Genomic DNA, 19,971 nt, shown 5'->3' on the forward strand with positions numbered 1-19,971 from the left:
GATGCTGATGGAATGAATGACTCGATTGTTTCGTTGTGTTAACAAGTTGACACATGACATTAGTCTTTGAGAAATAACTTTATAATGTTGTTGTTTATTGCTTGCTGCAATAACATTATCTCAGACAACAGGTACAGAAGAATCTGTTTACTGTGTTCTTTTCAGAAAATGAAATTCACCACAGGACAGCTAGGAAGTAGGTAAGTTGGTCTTCCTCTCTTTTCTGAGAAACCTGGAAAGAAAAAACAGTGTCTTGTGCAGCAAGGGAATATGAAATGATAGAAAGCCATGTACATGGTTATATATACCATATACATGGGCTAGAAAGCCATAAAAAACTCTTAGTGGTAACTATGTTTTGCCTTTTGTAGATCCAAACCTGCCCTCTGGCCAGATGGTGGGGAGGCAGGGGGCAGTGTCGAGGTCTCTCTTTCCCGACATTGAACATCATGCTATATCTACTCAACCTTTTGTTCCTAAAGTCTGTGAATAAGTCTTTCAGAAACTGCAGGGGAAAAGGGATCTTTTATATACCTTTTTGAAATTACAAACATATCACTTTTCTTTTATGTAAATCCTGCAGTAAGGCTCTTAGAACAAGTTACTGAGGCCTGTCTGCCCATCCCAACACCCTCCTTCCCCTGTGAACTTTCATATTAATAGCTTCTTTGCCTTTCTTTTCTGGTCCAGACATCTGAGTGCAGTAGCAGGAAGGCAGAAGAGTGGATGTCTTTATATTCAGAAAACTGCTGGGACAATAAGATGGTGCTAGCACAAACACAGTAGTGCCATCCCAGCCATCGAGAGTGACTGACACCCAGAGACACATTACAGGACTAGTGCTGAGGTTTGTTAGCGCAAGGCCAGGGTGATAAACCAGAAATGTTAGTGCAAGGCCTAGGGGATGAACTAGAAATCGACAGTGAAGCATGAGAGGGAAAAGCAAAAACGACCAAAGAAGTTACCAACACATTTAACCTTTGATTGAGATAGAAGGCATTACCTTAGGTGGGTTTTACTTGATGTCTTTCAAGCAGCCTGACTTTTGGCTGCCAATTTTGGACTCTGAGAGAGAAAAAAATAGAAATAAAAACATATAGGAAAATTTTTGAGAAACCTCCATACTGTTTTCCCACGGTGGCTGCACCAATTTACATTCCCACCAACAGTGTACAAGGGTTTCCAAACACTAAAAATAGAACTGCTTTATGACCCAGAGATATATATATATCAAAAAAAGAAGAAAAAACACTAATTTGAAAAGGTACATGCAGCCCAGGGAGTTCCCTGGTGGTCCAGTGACTAAAACTCTGCACTTCCAATTTAGGGGGCCTGGGTTCAATCCTTGGTCAGGGAAGTAGGTCCCACATGCCACAACTAAGACCCAGGGCAGCCAAATAAATAAATAAATAAAATTTTTAATGAAAAGATACATGTAGACTAATGTTCATAGTAGCATTATTTACAATTGTCAAAATACGGAAGAAACCTTAAATGTCCATCAACAGATGAATGGATAAAGAGGATGTGGTATGTATGCACAATGGAATATTACTCAGACATAACAAGGAATGAAATTTTGCCATTTGCAACAATATGGATGGACTTGGAGGGAAGCATCGCAAGGAGGAAGCGGGGTCCTGTGGGGAGTTCCATTTTCTTTGTTTGGCTGGGAATACCAGTTGAATTCCAGAGAAAAGAGCTGGAAATACCTCCTCGTTGAAGCAGGCCTCAGGCTCCTGGGCTTTGCAGCACTTCTCCACCACATTCGTGAAATCTGCCAGCAATGACCACAGTTCCTCCCCTTCAAGTTCAGGCTTCAGTTTCACTAAGTTGACAAGAAACCTGTGACCCAATGATGTCAAACAGAATCAATTAACAGTTTCTTTCTGGAACCCCTCTTCTCCAAAAGTCTTGTTACAGAATTGTATCTTTGAAATCTCCATTTAGGTGAATGTAAAAAGTTAAAATATTCTACTTTTGAAAGGAGGTCCTGAAACCTTTCTGCTAAACACATGGGACGGATTCCATGATAACATTCTTTGGAGGCTTATGCAATAATGGACAAAATTGTATAAAATGTGCGAACATATAGTAAGTCTTCACTGTGCACAATATTGTAGAATGTGTGACTTTTGATGTTTCTAGAAAATTCATTTCAAAGCATTCTCTCTTCCTCAGTAACTGAATTCTGTTTTCACTTCACTTGATACAGACACTGCCAACACCCAAAAAAAAATCTGATTCTTTGGCATTTATAGCATTGCCTGAGAAAACAAAAGCAAAATTCCTATCCCCTTTGGGCCTCTCATATTTTCAAACATTAAGAGAGATTCTCGGAGCAAGTATCTATGACATTCTTTCAAGAAAATCTGATTCATTATGAACCTCCTATGAGCCTTTTTATGGCCACCTTCACTCATATTTCCAAATCACAATCTGGACATTCCAAGTCTCCGGAAAGACTACGTTTTATAACTGAATAGACTGGACAATTTGACAGAAGGAACAGGATTATAACATCAAGATCACACATCCATTACGATAAACCTTCTCATTAAAACGTGATGTGTCTTCAGCCTGAAGAAAATGATGAACAGAAGAGAAGGTTGGTACCTGTCTTTTTTCCTCTGGAGTTCCTCGTTATGAGCCTGACACAAGTCTGCATGAAAGGTAAATAACCCTTGAGAGGTAGATGGAGGTACATATGTTTTATCAGCTTCCAAGCTCTCAAAGCAGGACCTTCTGAAGGCAAAATTTGTTTTACAACAGTGGTCCACAGCAGGATTGATACTTCGATTTTCATTTATTCCACATAACTCTCCAAGAACTAAATCCACCTGTACCAATGAAAGTTGCAATGGAGTTTTGAAATACGATAGATGAATTGCTGTTCTAATATCACTGTCAACTTAGAAAAGCCTCTGCAATCATAACATGACACTATGTGCAAAAAACAAAAAAAAATAGAGGCTGAAGTACTAAATGGCATTATAAGAAAAATTCAAACCATAGTAATTTAAATTCCTGTAGATTAAGCTTAATATATATACAAATTTGTGACTTCGAGCTGAGAGCTGCAAACAGCTAACTGAGAACATCAGCAGGACACATTGACCCTTAGATTTAGTCCCCTCCTGGGATGTCCCCCACATATGAGCCAGCCCAGACCCAAAGAGACATGCCCAACCCAAACTGACTGGAAGCAGCAATTCTCTTACTGACCTGGTGGGAGAAGAAGGAGAATTTATAGTGTTACTCGAAATTATGAAGTTTTCTCTGTCATCCTGAAACAATACCATGATTCCAAGTCATTTGCTCTAACAAATTACTTCTAGTATAAATAAGAAGAAATGAGACTTGGCTGTTGGTCCAGTGCTTAAGAGTCTGCTTGCCAATGCACAGGACACGGGTTTGATCCCTGGTCCGGGAACTAAGATCCCACATGCTGCAGGGCAACTAAGCCCGTGCACCCCAACTGAAGCCCATGCTTTATAAACCCTGCTCTGCAACAATATAAGCCACCACAATGAGAAGCCCATACACCACAATCGGAGAGTGGCCCCCACTTGCTGCAAGTAGAGAAAGCTCACATGCAGCAACAAAGCATCAGTGCAGTAAAAAAAAAAAAAAAGTAAGAAACATGATCTGGAGACCCCCAAGCAACTATTCCAGACATTCTCTTTAGTTCCTCAAGATTTTGACACAGAGAGCTAAAAATAAAACTTGACATTCCTTGCTTGACAATGTGAAGAGAGGAAGACAGACAATCACTTATAAATCAATGAGTGCAGGTATCCTTTTTTTCTTTTTAGGAACAGTCAGGTATGTGGGCCAGGCTTACCAAATTATCAACACAGGCGAACTCTTCGCTCAGGGTACAGCAGGTGGTCAAAGCTATCACCATTTCCTTGCCAAGAAAGGTCAGTTCTTCGGTGGAGAGCTGGGGGGCTAGCTTTGTGAGATTGATGAGGTAGCTGAAAGAGCATATGTCTGTTCTGAACAAAAGCAGAAGCCCATCTTGCCTTGCTTAGCCACCTGAAACCCCACCTCTGCAAGGCTAAGGACAACCAATGGAAGGGCAATGTGGACCTCAGCTCTCTCATAAAATGGTAGAGATCAGTCTCTTCACCCCCCATTTTCCTGCATCCTGCCTCCTATAGATCTCTGTATATGGGCTTCCTTCTAATTTCATGACAATTCAGAAACTATCAGATTTGCCCATCGTGTGTCATCTGTGATGATAAGAATGCCTTGGCAGCAAGTATCTTGGCTAGCTAGTATGTAAAATCCTATTTGAAATCCCCTGCATTGTAAATAAACATTTCAAAGGGAAAATTTAATAAATACATGTTGGAAAAGGATAATCTGAGATGAAGGAAGCAAGAAACAAAGATCTTTCATGGGCTGAGTTCCCAGCTAACAACCTAACCACAGAAATAGTGAAAACATTTTTTTTTAAACTATGTTTTGTTTTGAAGATGATTGGTTTCAATGTACAATACATTAGCATGGTAATTAATTTTTAAAATTCCAAAAAAAAAACTTCATATTATTCATGAATGTTCATGAAGTACTTAAAAAACAAATATTAAAGTGTTAAGAAAATCCAGAATTATTTCTTTAAACTCCATAAGATGGGCTTAAATCTTGGGAAGAGCATCTTTTCCTTGGGAAAATGTAACAACCTGAAGTTTGCGCATTCCATTCCCCAGGCCTGAAATGCGGCAAAATCCAGCAATTCTGGGTTGAGAGTAAAAAAGATAAGCCTAACAAAAACTAAAGTATTAGATAATCAATTTGTCCAAAATCCTGTATTTCTTCCATTTCTAGCCTGATTTCTGATAAAGTTTTAAAATGACAGCTCGATGTGAATTCTTAACTCTTGTGATATTATCCTTTCCCAGAATTTATGAATTCATCACAAAAGGGCTAAGCTAAATTTTTGACACTTTGTGGTCATCTTTATTTTATCCTGGTCACAAGGTTAACCTGCTTGTTCAAACAACTTACTGGTATTTCAAGTCATCCTTCCCCAAATTCTGAAAATGTTCACATTCTCGTTGTACTATCTTGAGGCTTTTCTCTGTTGTTTCATTGAATCTATTTTCCTGAAAATAAGAACAATCATGCTTTTGAAAATTTTATCTAATCATAAATTTATTCATAACATTCATGTTGACTTGCCTAATTTCTTTTTTTATACTTACATAGTATTTTCAAACTATAATTATCATAAATTAGTCACTAAGTTGAGGGTATTTTTCTATATATGTATGTTAATATTTGAATCTTTTTAATTATAGTTAGACATACAGATATGGTGTTTGCCAAAATGTGGAAGTTTAAATTTTCATCATCATTACATTGTATATTTTATAGAGCTTTAAAGTCTACAAAGTGGAATTCAAATCTGATGCTGACAATGATCATATAGATTTTCCCTTTAAAGTGGCCAGAGAAGTCATCTGGTCCTGTGAAGTCAAGTGACTTGCCTAGAATTACCCAATAGGCAAGTATTGCTACAGAACACTTTTAATCACATATATCTTTTTTATACCATCTTTTTAATCATTTAGAATTGGAATTTAAAACCTCCAATAATTGTCTTCAAATATTTTACAAACTCTCACATAGCATAAAGTTGGACACCAGCTAAGTGGCCACCAGGGAGAAAACTACACACCAGTGATGGAATGCTGTAGGATGAATTGTATCTTCATGTAATAAAAAGAATTTTCTAGCACTATTTAAGGATCAGAAACAGACTCCTCATTAGGGACAGTGGCAAAGCTGGATGAAACTCAAGTCTTCTTACTTCTTGCTCAAATATGAATGGGTATAAACAGGCATTTTTGGCAAGTTGGGGTAATTTTTTAAGTAAAGCAAAGCAACACATATCAAATGAATGAGAAGCAAATCAAAAATGTCAAATAATTAATTTCTGTAATACACAAAAATGCATATGAACTGATATTAAAAACACACTAATTTCAACAGAAAAATCAGTAAAAGATGTGAACAAACTGTTCACAGGAAATTATAAATACAGTAGCTAAAATCATATAGGAAAACTTAGCTCCATTATAAAATATATTCTTAAATGTTTAATTGAATCATTTTGCTATGTACCTGGAACTATCACATTTTTAATCAACTATATTCCAATATAACAAAAATCAACTAAATTCTTAAAACACAGTCACTATTTAGCAAAGTTAATTTTCATGTGCAGTATTGGTGAAGGTGGGGGTGAAACGAACATTTTCAACACTATATTGGACTATATGCTGGTAATAACTTTCTAGATAGCAACTTAGTCATTTGTATCAATTATTTTTTTATTTTAAAGTCTATATACTTTGATGCAGTAATTTTCCTTCTGATAATCTCTCTTAAGAAAATAGTCATAACTATTAATAGAGATGAATGAAATGAGATACTTAGGGTCACTTATAAAATTTTTAAAAAGCCAAATAAATGTCCAAAATGTCAAAGATACAGTAGGAGAGCATTTAGATATATTATTATGATGGAATACCATCATGTAAAATAAAGTGAATTTTTTGAAGTCTGTTTAATAATGTAAAATGTTTTTTATGACAATAAATAAAAACAAATCCAAAAATTTCTTCAGAAAATATTATCCCAATCTTATTTTTAAACCTACATATAAATAGATTCATATATGCATGGAAAAGATGAAAAACATGTTAATTAAAGCTATTTATTGAGGACAGAATCAGAAAGGTTTTACTTTTTCCTTTATAACTTTTAGTAATTTCTTAATCATCTTTAATAATTATTTATTATTTTTATAATCATAAAAAATCCAAGCTGGCTCAAGAAAACACAAGAGCACATAAATAAAAATATAAATATTTAATCAGAAGAGTTTTTTGCCTCAACACACAGGATTTGTAGTTCTAAACATTATGTGTAACCCAAAGGGATGATGTTGGCCTTCCCAGGGATCAGCTTACACTGAATTTTAGATAGACTCAGATTGGTCAGTCACATTTTCTACCCTCTGAACCAGAATAAAACTTTGACAGTTCTTAGGTGTTTGTTGCTTGGTTTGTTTAATTCTCTGAGCCTACAGAATGGACCTACCGCATGACGGTAACACCCAGGAGGGTTTTCCATGTTACAACACTCTTTCAAGAGGTCCTCATACACTTTAGCAATTCTCAACAGCTCTGGTGTGGACAGCTCTGGATGTCTCCTTGAGTACTCATAAAGAAACCTGTGATGTGTAAAATATTTTGTACATTAGAACTTCAAGAGAGAGCAAAACCCCAAATCCTGCTATCTTTTACTCTGGGGAGACCTTTGATTACTGAGTCTGCCTTCAAATCCTGTTTCATCTTTCTCTGGTGAAGGAGTGACTGAAGAGGACATTTTGACAAAAGAGACCATGTTACAAAGATTTTCTTCCATATTATGTTTTAAAATAGCAATGTTTTTCACTTGGAGGGATAGAGTGGTTAGAGGTGTTTATCATTCATTGTTAAAATAATGTTATCCATAAAGCATCAGAAATAGTAGATCATGCTACGAATACTTTAGGAAGTACATATCAAGTATAATTCTGTTGGAAAATGCATTCGACCTCCATCTTGTGATTTGGGGAATATGGCTTATTCTCGCTCCTGGTGCACCTGGGGAGAGATTGTGGAGCAGACTTTGCCCATTACTTCATCCTGTCACTTGTCAGTTATGGGAGTAATCACCCCTGCAGGTCCAAATCATTGGCAGTCATTTCCATGGCCTCAGTGAGGCGTTAAAAGGGTACAGGTGGGTGTGATTAGAGGATAAAGTGGGAAAGAGAGAGGAAGAGGCTAACACTTATTAAGCCCTTAGTAGGTGCGAGGCATTGGATCAAGCTTTGGGCATAGGAGACAAAGATTGGCTTCCTAGCCTTTATAAAACACTGTCGCATTTAACTTCACTTAGCCCTCAAAATAAGTAGTAGTTCACAGCTGAGGAAACTGTCTCAGCCCAGTAAAGCACCTGGCTCTTGGCTTCCCTGGCGGCTCAGACAGTAGAGTCCGCCTGAAATGCAGGTAGACCTGGGTTCAATCCCTGGGTCAGGAAGATCCCCTGGAGAAAGGAATGGCTACCCACTCCAGTATTCTTGCCTGGAGAATCCCATGGACAGAGGAGCCTGGCAGGCTACAGTCCATAGGTCATGAAGAGCCAGACACAACTGAGCAAACACAAATTTGAACCTAGGTCCCAGAGGACGCCTACTTCATTCTTTCTATTTTTTTATTTTTTACTTATTTTTTTTTTTACTTCATTCTTTTTAAACCAAGCTAACTCTTTTCTCAAGAGAGCTGTTTCCTTTAACTACCCTGTGCTATTTACAATTTTCTTCGTAGAAATATCATCTTTATTCTTTCGAATTAAGTAAAAATGATCTATGTTTTGTGAGAATCATACGTCACAAAAGTTTTTCAAGTCCAATGGACTTTTGTCATCTCTTTTCATCTTGTAGCCTTTTTCTCTTGATTAATCTTGGCTTTTCTGACATCTCTCCTCTTCTCCATTTACCTTCTCAGTCCCAGTTGTGAGATATAGTCTCATATTCTAAAGCAGTGGTGTTTAACTTCAGAAAATCAAGGGCTCCCCTTCATATTTCATAAAAGCCATGAACTTTTCCTCAGAAATAAAATTGCACCTAAAATCTCACCACCAAAATATTGTGAACAAAAACCCCTGGAAGAAAACCCCTAGCGTGGCAGATCCACTGAGGTCTTGCAACAAATATTGGCATCCAGAAAAACTGCACCTTAAACTGTTGCTGGTTCAGCATGTTCATTGCTGCTCTATCATTTCTCCCCATGCTTCCCACCCTATCTTACTTGTCATGGTGATGATGATGGAGATGATGAGAATGAGGATAAGGAAGAAAACTACTTCCATTTAGCAAGTCTATGTCAGGTACAAGTGAAATGCACTGCATCATTGATTTAGTTTAATTTGACTGAGCATTCATGATTCATGAGAAGCAATAGAGCTCAGTGGTTATAAGAATAGGAATCTGGAGCCACACTGATTGAATTTGACCCCTCGCTCCACCACATATTAGTTGTGTGACTTTGGAGCAAGTTACTTAACCTCTGTGCTGCAGTTTCCTTGCCTATAAAATGATGATTTAAAAAAGTATTCTAACCACAAACGTTTGTTTTGAAAATTAAATTCATTGACATATGAGAAGCACTGAAAATTTGCATAAGTATTCAATAACCTGGTTCTTCAATCCAGACATCCTTCCAGAATTCCAGGTTGATATATAAAATCATCCTATGATATTTCTACTGCATTACCTCACAGGCACCTCAAAGTCAATGCGTGTGTGCTAAGTTGCTTCAGTAGTGTTCGACTCTTTGCAACCCAATGGACTGTAGCCCGCCAGGCTCCTCTGTCTATGGGATTCTCCAAGCAAGAATACTGGAGTGGGTTGCCAAGCCCTCCTCCAGGGGATCTACCCGACCCAGGGATTGAACCCTCATCTCTTACACCTCCTGCATTGGCAGGCAAGTTCTTTACCACTAGCGCCACCTGGGAAATCAGTGTGGTTAGATACAAATAGTTTCTCTTTCCCACAAACCTTCCCCCATACTTCCCATCTCATTGAGTCTGAAAACTACTTACCAACCACCTAAGCCCCAAACTGGGATTCATTCCAGATGAAGTTTCTAAAAGACAAAAGTGATTTTGTCCTTCCTTATTCTTCAATGAAAACCCTTCGGTGGCATCTTGTTACTTAGCATATCTGGATGATCTGACCCCATGTGCCTCTCCCTACCCTCTTCTCTCACTGCGGAAACCCTAGCACAACCACATACACACCATGCAGTTTCACACTTCTATCAGTGTTCTACCCCTTCTATCCAGATTATCAGCATTTCTTCAAGTACCTCCTCCCCATCAAGACTTTTCAGAGTTCCCAAGGACTTCCTCTTCTATCCCCATATTGCCTATGGTCTAGTGCTTTCAGAAATTAAAGAGTGTTTCTTGCCCTCTTTCCACATCACACTTCTGTTGATGAAAGCTTATTGGAGGCAAAAACCCTGTTTCACTTGGTAAAGCCCCTGGATTATATTGAGTTGGCCAAAAAGTTCATTTGAGTTTTTCTATAACATCTTACAGAAAAAAATCTGAATGAACTTTTTGGTCAACCCAGAGTTATTACTGACAAACTTTGAATGACTAAATATTCTCATATGAATTTTACATACAATTCCTAAAATACAGACAGGTTAACTTGTCCCGATGCTTCTACCAGGATTCAAATCTAGTCCTTTTTACTTCCAAGTCAGCTAAACAGTGGTGGGGGTTGGGGGAGAAGGCAGGGGAGAGCCTTCTGCCACAGGGGAGTGGCAGATAAGCCTGCAAATTCTTAGGTCAGACCTCCTGGGTCATATCCTTAGTCTGCCATATTTTAACTGTGAACCTTAAACAAATTATTTAACTTCTCTGTACCTTAGTTTGCTCATCTGAAAATTGGGAGAAATCACGCTTATTTTACATGACTGCTGTGAGAATTAAAATAGATAATCCATACTTAGCCCACTGTCTGGCACATATCAAGTACTCAATAAATGTTAGCCATCACTGTCATAGTGCAGTTGCAATTTCTAAAATAATGTAAAAAGATTACAACCTAAAACCATGATTTTTTAAAATTATGTGATATACCCAATGATTTAAATGGTTCCTATGTCTTCCACCCAAGTTAGCCAAAATAGATCAAGTCATAAGTTTCTGTTTGCCTTATAAATGTCAATATAGAGGTATGTTACTCAGCCATGAAGTTCGCTTGGTCAGCATCTCGTTTCTCACACACATTGTCACTTTCAATAAATTTTGCTTCTCTTAAAGATAAGTCGTTTGGTCTATCATCTTTATTGGAGTAAATGATACACTCTCCACGTTCTGGTATTTTCTTTTCACAGCAGTCTTTGATTTTGCTGGAGATGGAATCTTGTTTTGAACAAATATGACTCACAACCTTGCTCTGTATCAAATAAGAATGAGAAATGACTTTATTTTCATAAGTTCTTCAGGGCTAGATTCTCCTTCATAAATGGAATGCACTTATGTATAGCATCTAGAATTGTTTCATCAACTAATTTGATAGCTAATTAAATTTTGTATTGATTTAATACAGTGAACTTTCATTTTAATGCAAGCTTGATTTCTTAGGATTTTAGATGATATAATTACAAAAAACAGACTCATAAATTTATTACATATTAGCTGGAATTTTTTTAAAGGTGGTCTAAGCCCTGCTTCTTCCCCTAGACTCTTCAGAATGAGGCTGCACATATCTCCTACTCTCTGTTCCAGCTTCACATGAACTACACTGAGTTTCATCAAAGCGCTGGACTATTCTAGACACTCGGACTCTGCTCAAGCTGTTCCCCTACCTGGAATCTTCTCCTGGGGAACACTGAAGGTGCGGAATGAGATGGAGCTGTAGGCTGAGATGAAAAATGGAATGGAGATTCGTACCATGTTTCCATCAAACCACATAAAACCAGGGAGTCCATCTTTGCAGACAAATATACATCTCACCTAAGGCCATCATTATTCAGGGCAACACATCTCTTATTGTCTGAAATTTCATTTCTATTTTGAATGAAGTATACCATTCAATTGCTCTTATTTCTACATAAAGCCATCCAAAAAAAGGATATTGAAAATATAATATGATCCCTTAGTCTCAGCTCCAAACTTCACAGAAAACTCTTCAATTATATCCTAATTCAGTACCTTTTATTCAATATTATAAAACCAACATCCCTATAAATGACCAAATAATACACAAATAAACAATGAGTGAGATTGCTTTTCATTGCAATAAAGTTAAGGACAAAATAATTCTTGGGGACATCTATTGTCCATTACTGGAAATAAAATGTATATATCTTCATACTCCAAAATTCAAATTATCTAATGACCATGATGTTTTGTTTTGAATTTAAAACAGTAAAACTAATTTAAAAAATCACAAAAAAACCCTAATTTTAACTAAGAAATCAGGATTATTTTTAATGAAATTGTGTTACCTTCGTATGCATGAACAACTTCATCTAGGTCACTATTATATTTACCAGTATATGTCCTTAAATAATCACTTTAAAGACTACAATAAGAGTTATTTTAAATGTACATATTCATTTATTTGAAAAGACTGTTCCTAAGTATCATGAAGAAACTCAGAGAAAGCAACTCTTGAAAACATAAAGATCACCAGTCATTTTCTGAGTTTTACTGTTAATTTCTAATATCTCTAAAAGAGTATTTGCAATATTAAAGAAAACTTTAGTCTGGCTGAATGAATGTTCACAAATTCTAAATTCCTGGGGATTATGTCATGTGCATTTAGTCACATAAAATAGAATCGACTAAGTAATCTAAAAGCAATCTCATTCTTTACAAACTCCAATGCTTCATTTGGTCTCATTTGTTAGTATTTTATTTTTTATTTTATTTGGTTCATGTTATTATTTAACAATTGATTTTTACTGAAGTATAGGTGTTTTACAATGTGTGTTAGCTTCCGTCATATATATATACACACACACATATGTATATAACTGAACATATATGTAAGGGACTATATTTTTTCAGATTCTTTTCCATTTCCATTAGAAGCTATTACAAGATATTAAATGTAGCCCCCTGCACCAAACAGGAGGTCCTTGTTGTTTATCTGTTTTATATATAGTAGTGCTATCTGTTATTCCCAAACAATTTATTAACATGATTTTATTGTAGTGAGTAGCCACACATTAAGGCAACTTCAGAATAAAAAATAGCCACCCCGAAATTACTATTTTTGCTTGGTTTTATAGGATATTTACCCTGCCACGGATGCACTGTACAACATCCCCTTCACAGCATCCATCATATTTGGAAGAAACATCTTCTAGAAGGGAGGTAAGTTGCTTAAATTCAATCTTGGGGAATTTTTGACTAAGTACAGCAATGTTTCTGGAAACAGAATTGATAAACCACTAAAACAACTTGAACCGACAAATAGACAAAAGGAAGTTCTTTGCTAATACAGTATAGGTAGGTGCAGTAAGCATTGGTATCCTTGTTTTTTCACCACTGGCTTTACCAAATAACTGTTTAAACATTACTTGGCCCACATGATCATTTTGAAAATCCTAGGTTGATATTTTGAGTTCTAGTTCAGGACCAGGGGGAGAAAAAGGCCTGAAAGATATGCCCTCTTCCACAATTGTTATAGCAAAACACATTTTTTAAGGACTGCCATTTCTTCTTGTGAGTCCATGGCAGGCATAGACAATTCATCACAGCAACCTTTTTCACTGATCTGTTTGAAATCTCAGAATTTCTCACAAAACATTGCACTAGTACCCTTGCTCTTTGTCTAAGTAAGATGTGAAATAAAATGTATCCCTAGAAGGTAGTTTCCTAGTTATTAAAGTCAAACATGGATGGACAAGTCATGTCTAAAGCACTTGGAGGTTTTAAAACTCTGATTGGGAACTCCCAGACCCATTCAGATTCCCAACTAACCAAAAACTAACTCAGAAGTAACCCTCTTCCTCCCTGAGGTCTCTCCACCTTTCAGGGCTTCTCTCATCCCGATCTAACGTCCTGGTTCTGAGCAATCCAAGCAGATTAACCCCCACCTCAAAACCCCTAAGGATCTAAGAAGAGTATAAATAAAAAGTCATCAATGATTTAACAAAAATGGAACACAGACCAAAAAAAAATACAAATAGAAACAAAAGATAGATTATAAAACTCACATAAATTGTAAGATTTGTGGTCCAAATTTCATAAGTGCCCCACAGGCATTTTTTTGATAAGAAGACAATGCTTTTAAATAGTATATGAAAGGTTCTGCCTGAAGGATAAAGAGAAAATGTTGTTGAAGCAAGTGGAAAAATCCCACTGTTCTCTTATTTCCTAACCACATGTCAACCAAACAATCCCAATGTTTCCTCAAAAATAGAAAAAAACCTACAGGGTTTTTAATCTCAGGAAATGTGTATAGCAAAATAAATAGAAATGTGTGGCACATTATAAAGGTAGAGCCAGTCTTCCTGATGACCAAATTACACTTGCTGGGAAGTGCCGTGTGCAGTAAGCTTGTCCCTCTCTACCAGCATGATTCACTTATATGGTTAAGGACTTGTCCAAGATAGAAGATAAAATGTCGTTTTTACCCTGGTTAATTACTCACTAGTGTTTTCTTCCAATTTACAAGGAAAACAAAACCAGAAGAGAGACCCTAGAAATGGGCAATTTTTCAAAGGTCTCAAGTAATAAGAAATTTAGATCAGTTAGCAGGTGGTGAATGGGTTGAAAAAACAGTGAAAGTGACAAGAGAACGGCTGATAAGTGGTAAAAAAAAAAAAAAAAAACTCTTTTGCTCTAATTTAAGTAAACAGCTACAATTTCGGGTGACTCCCTGTCCTTTTAATAAGCGTAATACCTATCTTTGCTAAATGGAATGAATGTATATAATAGTAAATGGAATAAATGGAATGCCCACCTTTGTTCGAAAGCAGTTAGCTTTTTCTTGCTCTTCACAGCATGTTTTAGTCATCTCCTCAAAACGAGCAGCAACAGTTAGAAGTGTAGGAGCAAAAACAAAGGGGTTCCTTCTGGAAACTTCATAGACATAACTTCAAAAGAAAAAAAAGGAAGGAAGAAAGGAAGAGGGAAAAACAGGAAAGAAGTGAAGGAATCATAGACAAGGGAAGGGAAAGAGAAGATTAAAAAAGACAAGATCAAGTTGCGAAAGTGAAGGTGAGAGAAAGGATTTCCCATTACTGAGGCTTCAAAGGAAGGCAACATTACTGAGTCTCCAAAAATGTCACACCACTCAAGTTCCCAATTCCCAAGTAAGAATGATGATTGCAATTCTAATCATGAATGCAAGGCCCTAGCTATTCTCTTTTCTTCCCCATAACGCCAGATGGTCCAAGCTCTCCTTGTCATGAAAGAACAGCTACCTATACAGACTCCATCTGAGATCCAGAGATCGTAATCACTTACATGTAAAAAGAAAACTTCGTGATTTAAGCTTTCCAGAAAAAGTCTCTGCTTCTGCAACTATTGCACTGCTAAACATCCATTGACTTAATGTTTATCTTTGGTAAAAGCTGCACCTTCCCTTTTGAAAGACCATATATTTCCTCCAGCAGTGATTTCGTACCTTGCACACACTTGGGTTCTGGGGCTTATCCCATTAGAAAATACGCATTATTATTGAAAGGATCTTGAAAGCAGGTTTCATATCTTGTTCATCTTCTCAACAATGACCACAGAATCTGACACACAAATGAATGTTGAATAAACTAATTGATCTGTAAACCCAGCTATGTTCCTTTGAAATAGATATTGAATTTAGCCTAAGAATTGAAGAATTATCTTCAATTAGATGCTTTTTCTACTAAAATTAAACTTACTTATTCAAAAAAGATTCCCTGTTATTTTTGTAAGTCTGGCATTTCTCTTCAGGATCCAGGGTAGGGAGAGGAGGCAAAAGTCCTATATCAGCCTTCTTATTATGGAAGAAACAGAGTCTTCTTTCAAAGTCACCCTTACGGCAGCAGTGTGAAAAGTTATACTTTTGTGGCAGTCCCTCCATGGCACATATATTTTCCAGTAAAACCTCATTCTGGACAACAGAAAAGGAAAAGACACATTTAATTCATTGCAACATTTCTCAGGCTTCTGAGATGACACAATGGAGACAGTGAGTGGTGAGTGTCACTCTTTGAGAAAGAGATTCCAGGATGTTCCCAATATTACCAGCAGAGCATCTCTACCCACAGCCTTGACAACCATCCTACACTTTGGGAAACTCTCTCTATCCTATCCTGAGTCCCTTTAACCTCTTCCTATCTCTCTTCTGCCTACATCTCCCTTACATAGTGACTTTTTCTCTTCTCTCACGAGGTAACAGTGTCAGAGTATAATGGGTTGGTAAAGTATTTAGTGGTAGTGTTTAGTAATAGCTTTCTAGAGATGCAAATGGTTACTCTATTGGGAGGATGCCAAGAAAAGAGAGTATATGTAATGTGTAACATATATGTAATACATATGTAATATGTAACAGAGAGTACATATTGAGAGGCAGGTAAAGAAGGTAACTTTACTTCTGTGCACTTTGCCAGGCTATTGGTGTAGTCTTCCTGCCTGTGTACTTACGGCATGGACCACAAACTCATAGCCAAGTCCTCCTAGGCATCAGTACACAGAATTGCATCTCTCCTAAGAAAGTGCCTTATCCTAAATACCGAAGTCAGGCAAAGTAACAACAAGAGCATAGAGCATCTCTCTATATTTTCAGGCCAAAAATTCCCTCAGTGTTGACAAATAAGCTTGTTTGTTGAAGAAATGCAAACAATTTACTTACAGCTAATTTTGAACACTCTGGGAGTGTCCTGTCAGCCACGCATTTATCTCTGTATCCTGTCATGGCTTTTAGCAACATTTCTACTTCTTCAAAGGATGCCTCCTGAATATATTGAGCAAATGCAATGATGGTGCTGCAACAGTCCACACAGAGTACACAATGACGACCTGCAGAATTTCCAGTTATGTCCAACCAAAATCTCATAGGATCACCCACTTGCTGACTAACCTTAGAAAATTATCAAACTGTGAAGTCTCTAAGTTTTATAACTTCTTGACAATTCAATTGCCTCATCTGAATTTTTCTTTAATACTGTATTCACTTTTTAATATGGTATTATTTAATTAATATATTAGCATTAATAATTCGGGAAGATGTCAGATAAACTTATAATAAACACCATCATCATCGAAACAAGTTTAGAGGAACTCACACATATCCAATGTTATCCTCTATAAATTTCTGGGTGATTCTGACATCATCTGAAAGCAAAGATATTTAAGTTATTATATATCTTGGTATTTTAATATTTTACCAATAAATTACTATATGTAACACATTTTAAAAGTGTAAAATAAAAAATGATATAGAAAAAATAGCATGTTTAATATGAAGAAGAAACATCATATGAGCCAAATATTACATCTTAATCACAGTTGATTATGTGCTTAAAAATATTCTTTAAGTTGAAATGGCTTGAATTAATTTCAGACTCACCAGACTTTAGATTTACTATTGATGGCTCCCCAGCCACAAATGTCAAACACAAGCACCATTTCCATGCTAGATAACAGGTATAACTAGGAAAGTACTATGAAGCTTCACTGTTAAGTGATATAACGCTACAGTTGTGCCCAGCAAGAGATGCCAGGCATGCTGACGGTAGTGTAAATTATAATGCTAGTCAGACACAGATATTTAGGTGATCTCTGAACTAGTCTAACACCACTGGTTCCTTTCCAATAAGTATATACTTATCAGAACACATTTATATTAGTTCATACAGGCTATTTTCATGGAGTCTTTACTTTTTCAAAGTACTGCACTGGTTACTATGAGGCAATCAATGATAGGTAAAACATCTCCCCTGGACCTTGGGTTCCTAAATACTCTCATAGTGCAGGTGACTCATGAACGTGACTGTAATCCAATGTAGAATGTATATGATATTCTACATCAAAGTGGGTACTAGACAGCATATTAAAAAGCATAGACATTACTTTGCCGACAAAGGTCCGTATAGTCAAAGCTGTGGGTTTTCCAGTAGTCATGGATGGATGTGAGAGTTGGCCCATAAAGAAGGCTGAGCATCGAAGAATTGATGCTTCTGAACTGTGGTATTGAAGAAGACCTTTGTGAGTCCCTTGGATTGCAAGGAGATTAAACTAATCAATCCTAAAGGAAATCAATCCTGAATATTCATTGGAAGGACTGATGCTGAAGCTGAAGCTCCAAGACTTTGGCCACTTGATGAGAAGAGCCAACTCATTAGAAAAGTCCCTGATGCTGGGAAAGATTGAAAGCAGGAGGCGAAGGGGATGACAGAGAACCAGTTGGTTGGATGGCATCATCGACTCAATGGACATGAGTTTGGGCAAGCTCCAGTAGATGGTGAAGGACAGGAAAACCTGGCGTGCTGCAGTCCATGGGGTCACAAAGAGTCAGATATGACTGAGCAACTGAGCAGCAACCACACATAACAGGAATGCTTATGGTCTCTGGGTAAGGAACCAGAAAAGGATTATAGGAAGAGGGGTATGTAAGTTGAGCCTAAAAAATGTCCAAGATTTCAGCTAACTGAGAAGTAAGGAAGCTCATCTTTCTGTGTGGAGAGAATGATGTGAATAAAAGCACAAAGGTAAGAAATCCTGGGATGTTTGGGGAACATCAATTAATGTATTAATCTCCCACTTTGATGAGAAAGTGAGTCATAAAGAAACTTAATGGAACCAGAGACAGGACCTGGATCCAGATTATGTATGCCTTTCATATAAAGCTGATGAGTTTGGGCCTCAACTGGAAACCATGAAGAGCCACTAAAAATGTTTATATAGAATAGTAATATCATCATTTCTCTAAACTAAGAAATCCCAGCCAGGTAATGGTATGTCTGATGTTCTGTCATCTCTCACAGTACCTAACAAATAGAAAGTAACAAGAACTATTTGTCAAATAGATGTAAGAATGAATGGATGGAGAGGGGGAAATCAAGAAGCTCATTAGGAGACTTTTGCAACTGTCCTGTTGAGAAACCAGCTGGACATGAATTTTGGTAGGAGTAACAGAAGTGCAAAGGAAAACGTGGATGCAAAAAATATTGGAGTCAAAAATCAACAGAACTTTTTTTAAAACAAGTTTTTACAAGGGGCAAAGGAGAAGGAAAACTCAAAAATGACTATCTTTCTTTAAGCCCTGTGTCTGGGGTCACTAGCAGGCACTGTGGTGGTGGTGGTAGTTGAGTTGCTAAGTCGTGTCCAACTCTTGTGACACCATAGACTGTAGCCTGTCAGGCTCCGCTGTCCATGGGGATTCTCCAGGCAAGAATACTGGAGTGGATTGCCATTTCCTTCTCCAGGGGATCTTCCCGACCCAAGAATCGAACCCAGGTCTCCTGCATTGCAGGCAGATTCTTTACCGACTAAGCTACAAGGGAAGCCCCAGCAGGCACTGGAGCGGGTACCAAATTAAGACATTATCCACAACTTCAGGGCGTGGAAACACTTATAGCACCTTGGTGAACTGCAAAAAGATGGTCTTTCAGGGCAGAGGGATTACAAAAAAAAAAAGAAAAACACCTCCAAACAGATGAAGTTCAAAATATTCCCTCTTTGAATAGAAGAAATATAAAAGTCACACTTTCCTCCAGGCTAACACTGCTTCAGCAAGGCTTGAGGAAATGTACAGGCTTGCAGGGATTTAAAAATTCCCCAAGTGTGTACAGTTGGAAAGCAGGGTCTGCATACTCTTAAGGTGTTTACCACGTAATTAGGAAATACAACGAACGACCAAAGTTCCAATAAAATCTCAACTCATGTCTAACATTCCACTGTTTCCGTACACTACACATATTTGCAAGAAACATTAATATTTTCAAATCCAAATTATATCTCCCAGCAACACTTCTTGTATTACCATTATGCTGGTGACCGATTGCTGGGTGTGATAATTGTCTCTGTCAGTAGATAAGGTAATATGATCCAAAATACAATATCTGGCAAGGTTAGATCAGGGTATCTGATCAGTATATACAAACTAGGGAGAGGGAGAAAAAAAGCAAGTGAAAATTTAAACTGAAAGAGACCAAAGTTAAAAAATAGAAATTAGCCCAACTTAGTCATTCCTTAGGGGATAGACAAGTAAATTTCTTACCTACGTCTTGAGGCTGTGTGGGCAAGGTTAGGGATTCAGTCAAAAAGAAAAAGAAAATAACAAAACCTGTAAGTTTTAACTGTTTCATTTTTTTAAGAAATCACATTCACAAAAGAAAAGTAACATGAATGAGGAAAATCAAGTTTTTATATTATTCTTTGACACTATTAGTAAAAAAGTAA

At 37.1% G+C, this 19,971-nt stretch overlaps 1 protein-coding gene across 1 annotated transcript; it reads right to left on the reverse strand.

The window, feature by feature from the left end:
* Positions 1 to 74: 74 nt before the first annotated feature.
* AFM (afamin) lies at positions 75 to 19,924 on the reverse strand. Its single transcript, XM_043906491.1, has 15 exons — positions 19,790 to 19,924; positions 16,854 to 16,902; positions 16,421 to 16,553; positions 15,468 to 15,679; positions 14,549 to 14,681; positions 13,800 to 13,897; positions 12,879 to 13,008; positions 10,812 to 11,026; positions 7,114 to 7,246; positions 5,014 to 5,111; positions 3,845 to 3,977; positions 2,617 to 2,840; positions 1,713 to 1,845; positions 1,004 to 1,065; positions 75 to 232 (listed from the first exon to the last, which is right to left on the reverse strand). Exons 1-14 carry the CDS (start codon positions 19,875 to 19,877, stop codon positions 1,030 to 1,032), a joined length of 1,815 nt encoding a protein of 604 aa, XP_043762426.1. The 5' UTR covers positions 19,878 to 19,924; the 3' UTR covers positions 75 to 232; positions 1,004 to 1,029.
* Between the last annotated feature and the right edge of the window lie 47 nt (positions 19,925 to 19,971).

This window comes from Cervus elaphus, chromosome 6, assembly GCF_910594005.1.
Source record: "Cervus elaphus chromosome 6, mCerEla1.1, whole genome shotgun sequence".
In the NCBI taxonomy this organism is placed as follows: Eukaryota; Metazoa; Chordata; class Mammalia; order Artiodactyla; family Cervidae; genus Cervus; species Cervus elaphus.

What these genes read in the sequence shown, in the direction of transcription:
- AFM (XM_043906491.1), bottom strand. Translation starts at nt 19,877, where the DNA reads ATGAAACAGTTAAAACTTACAGGTTTTGTTATTTTCTTTTTCTTTTTG. An exon ending in CACACAGCCTCAAGACGTAG is followed by an intron (nt 16,903 to 19,789) that starts GTAAGAAATTTA and finishes CTTTGCTTTCAG; the next exon opens with ATGATGTCAGAATCACCCAG. An exon ending in CTGGGTGTTACCGTCATGCG is followed by an intron (nt 5,112 to 7,113) that starts GTAGGTCCATTC and finishes TCTTATTTTCAG; the next exon opens with GAAAATAGATTCAATGAAAC.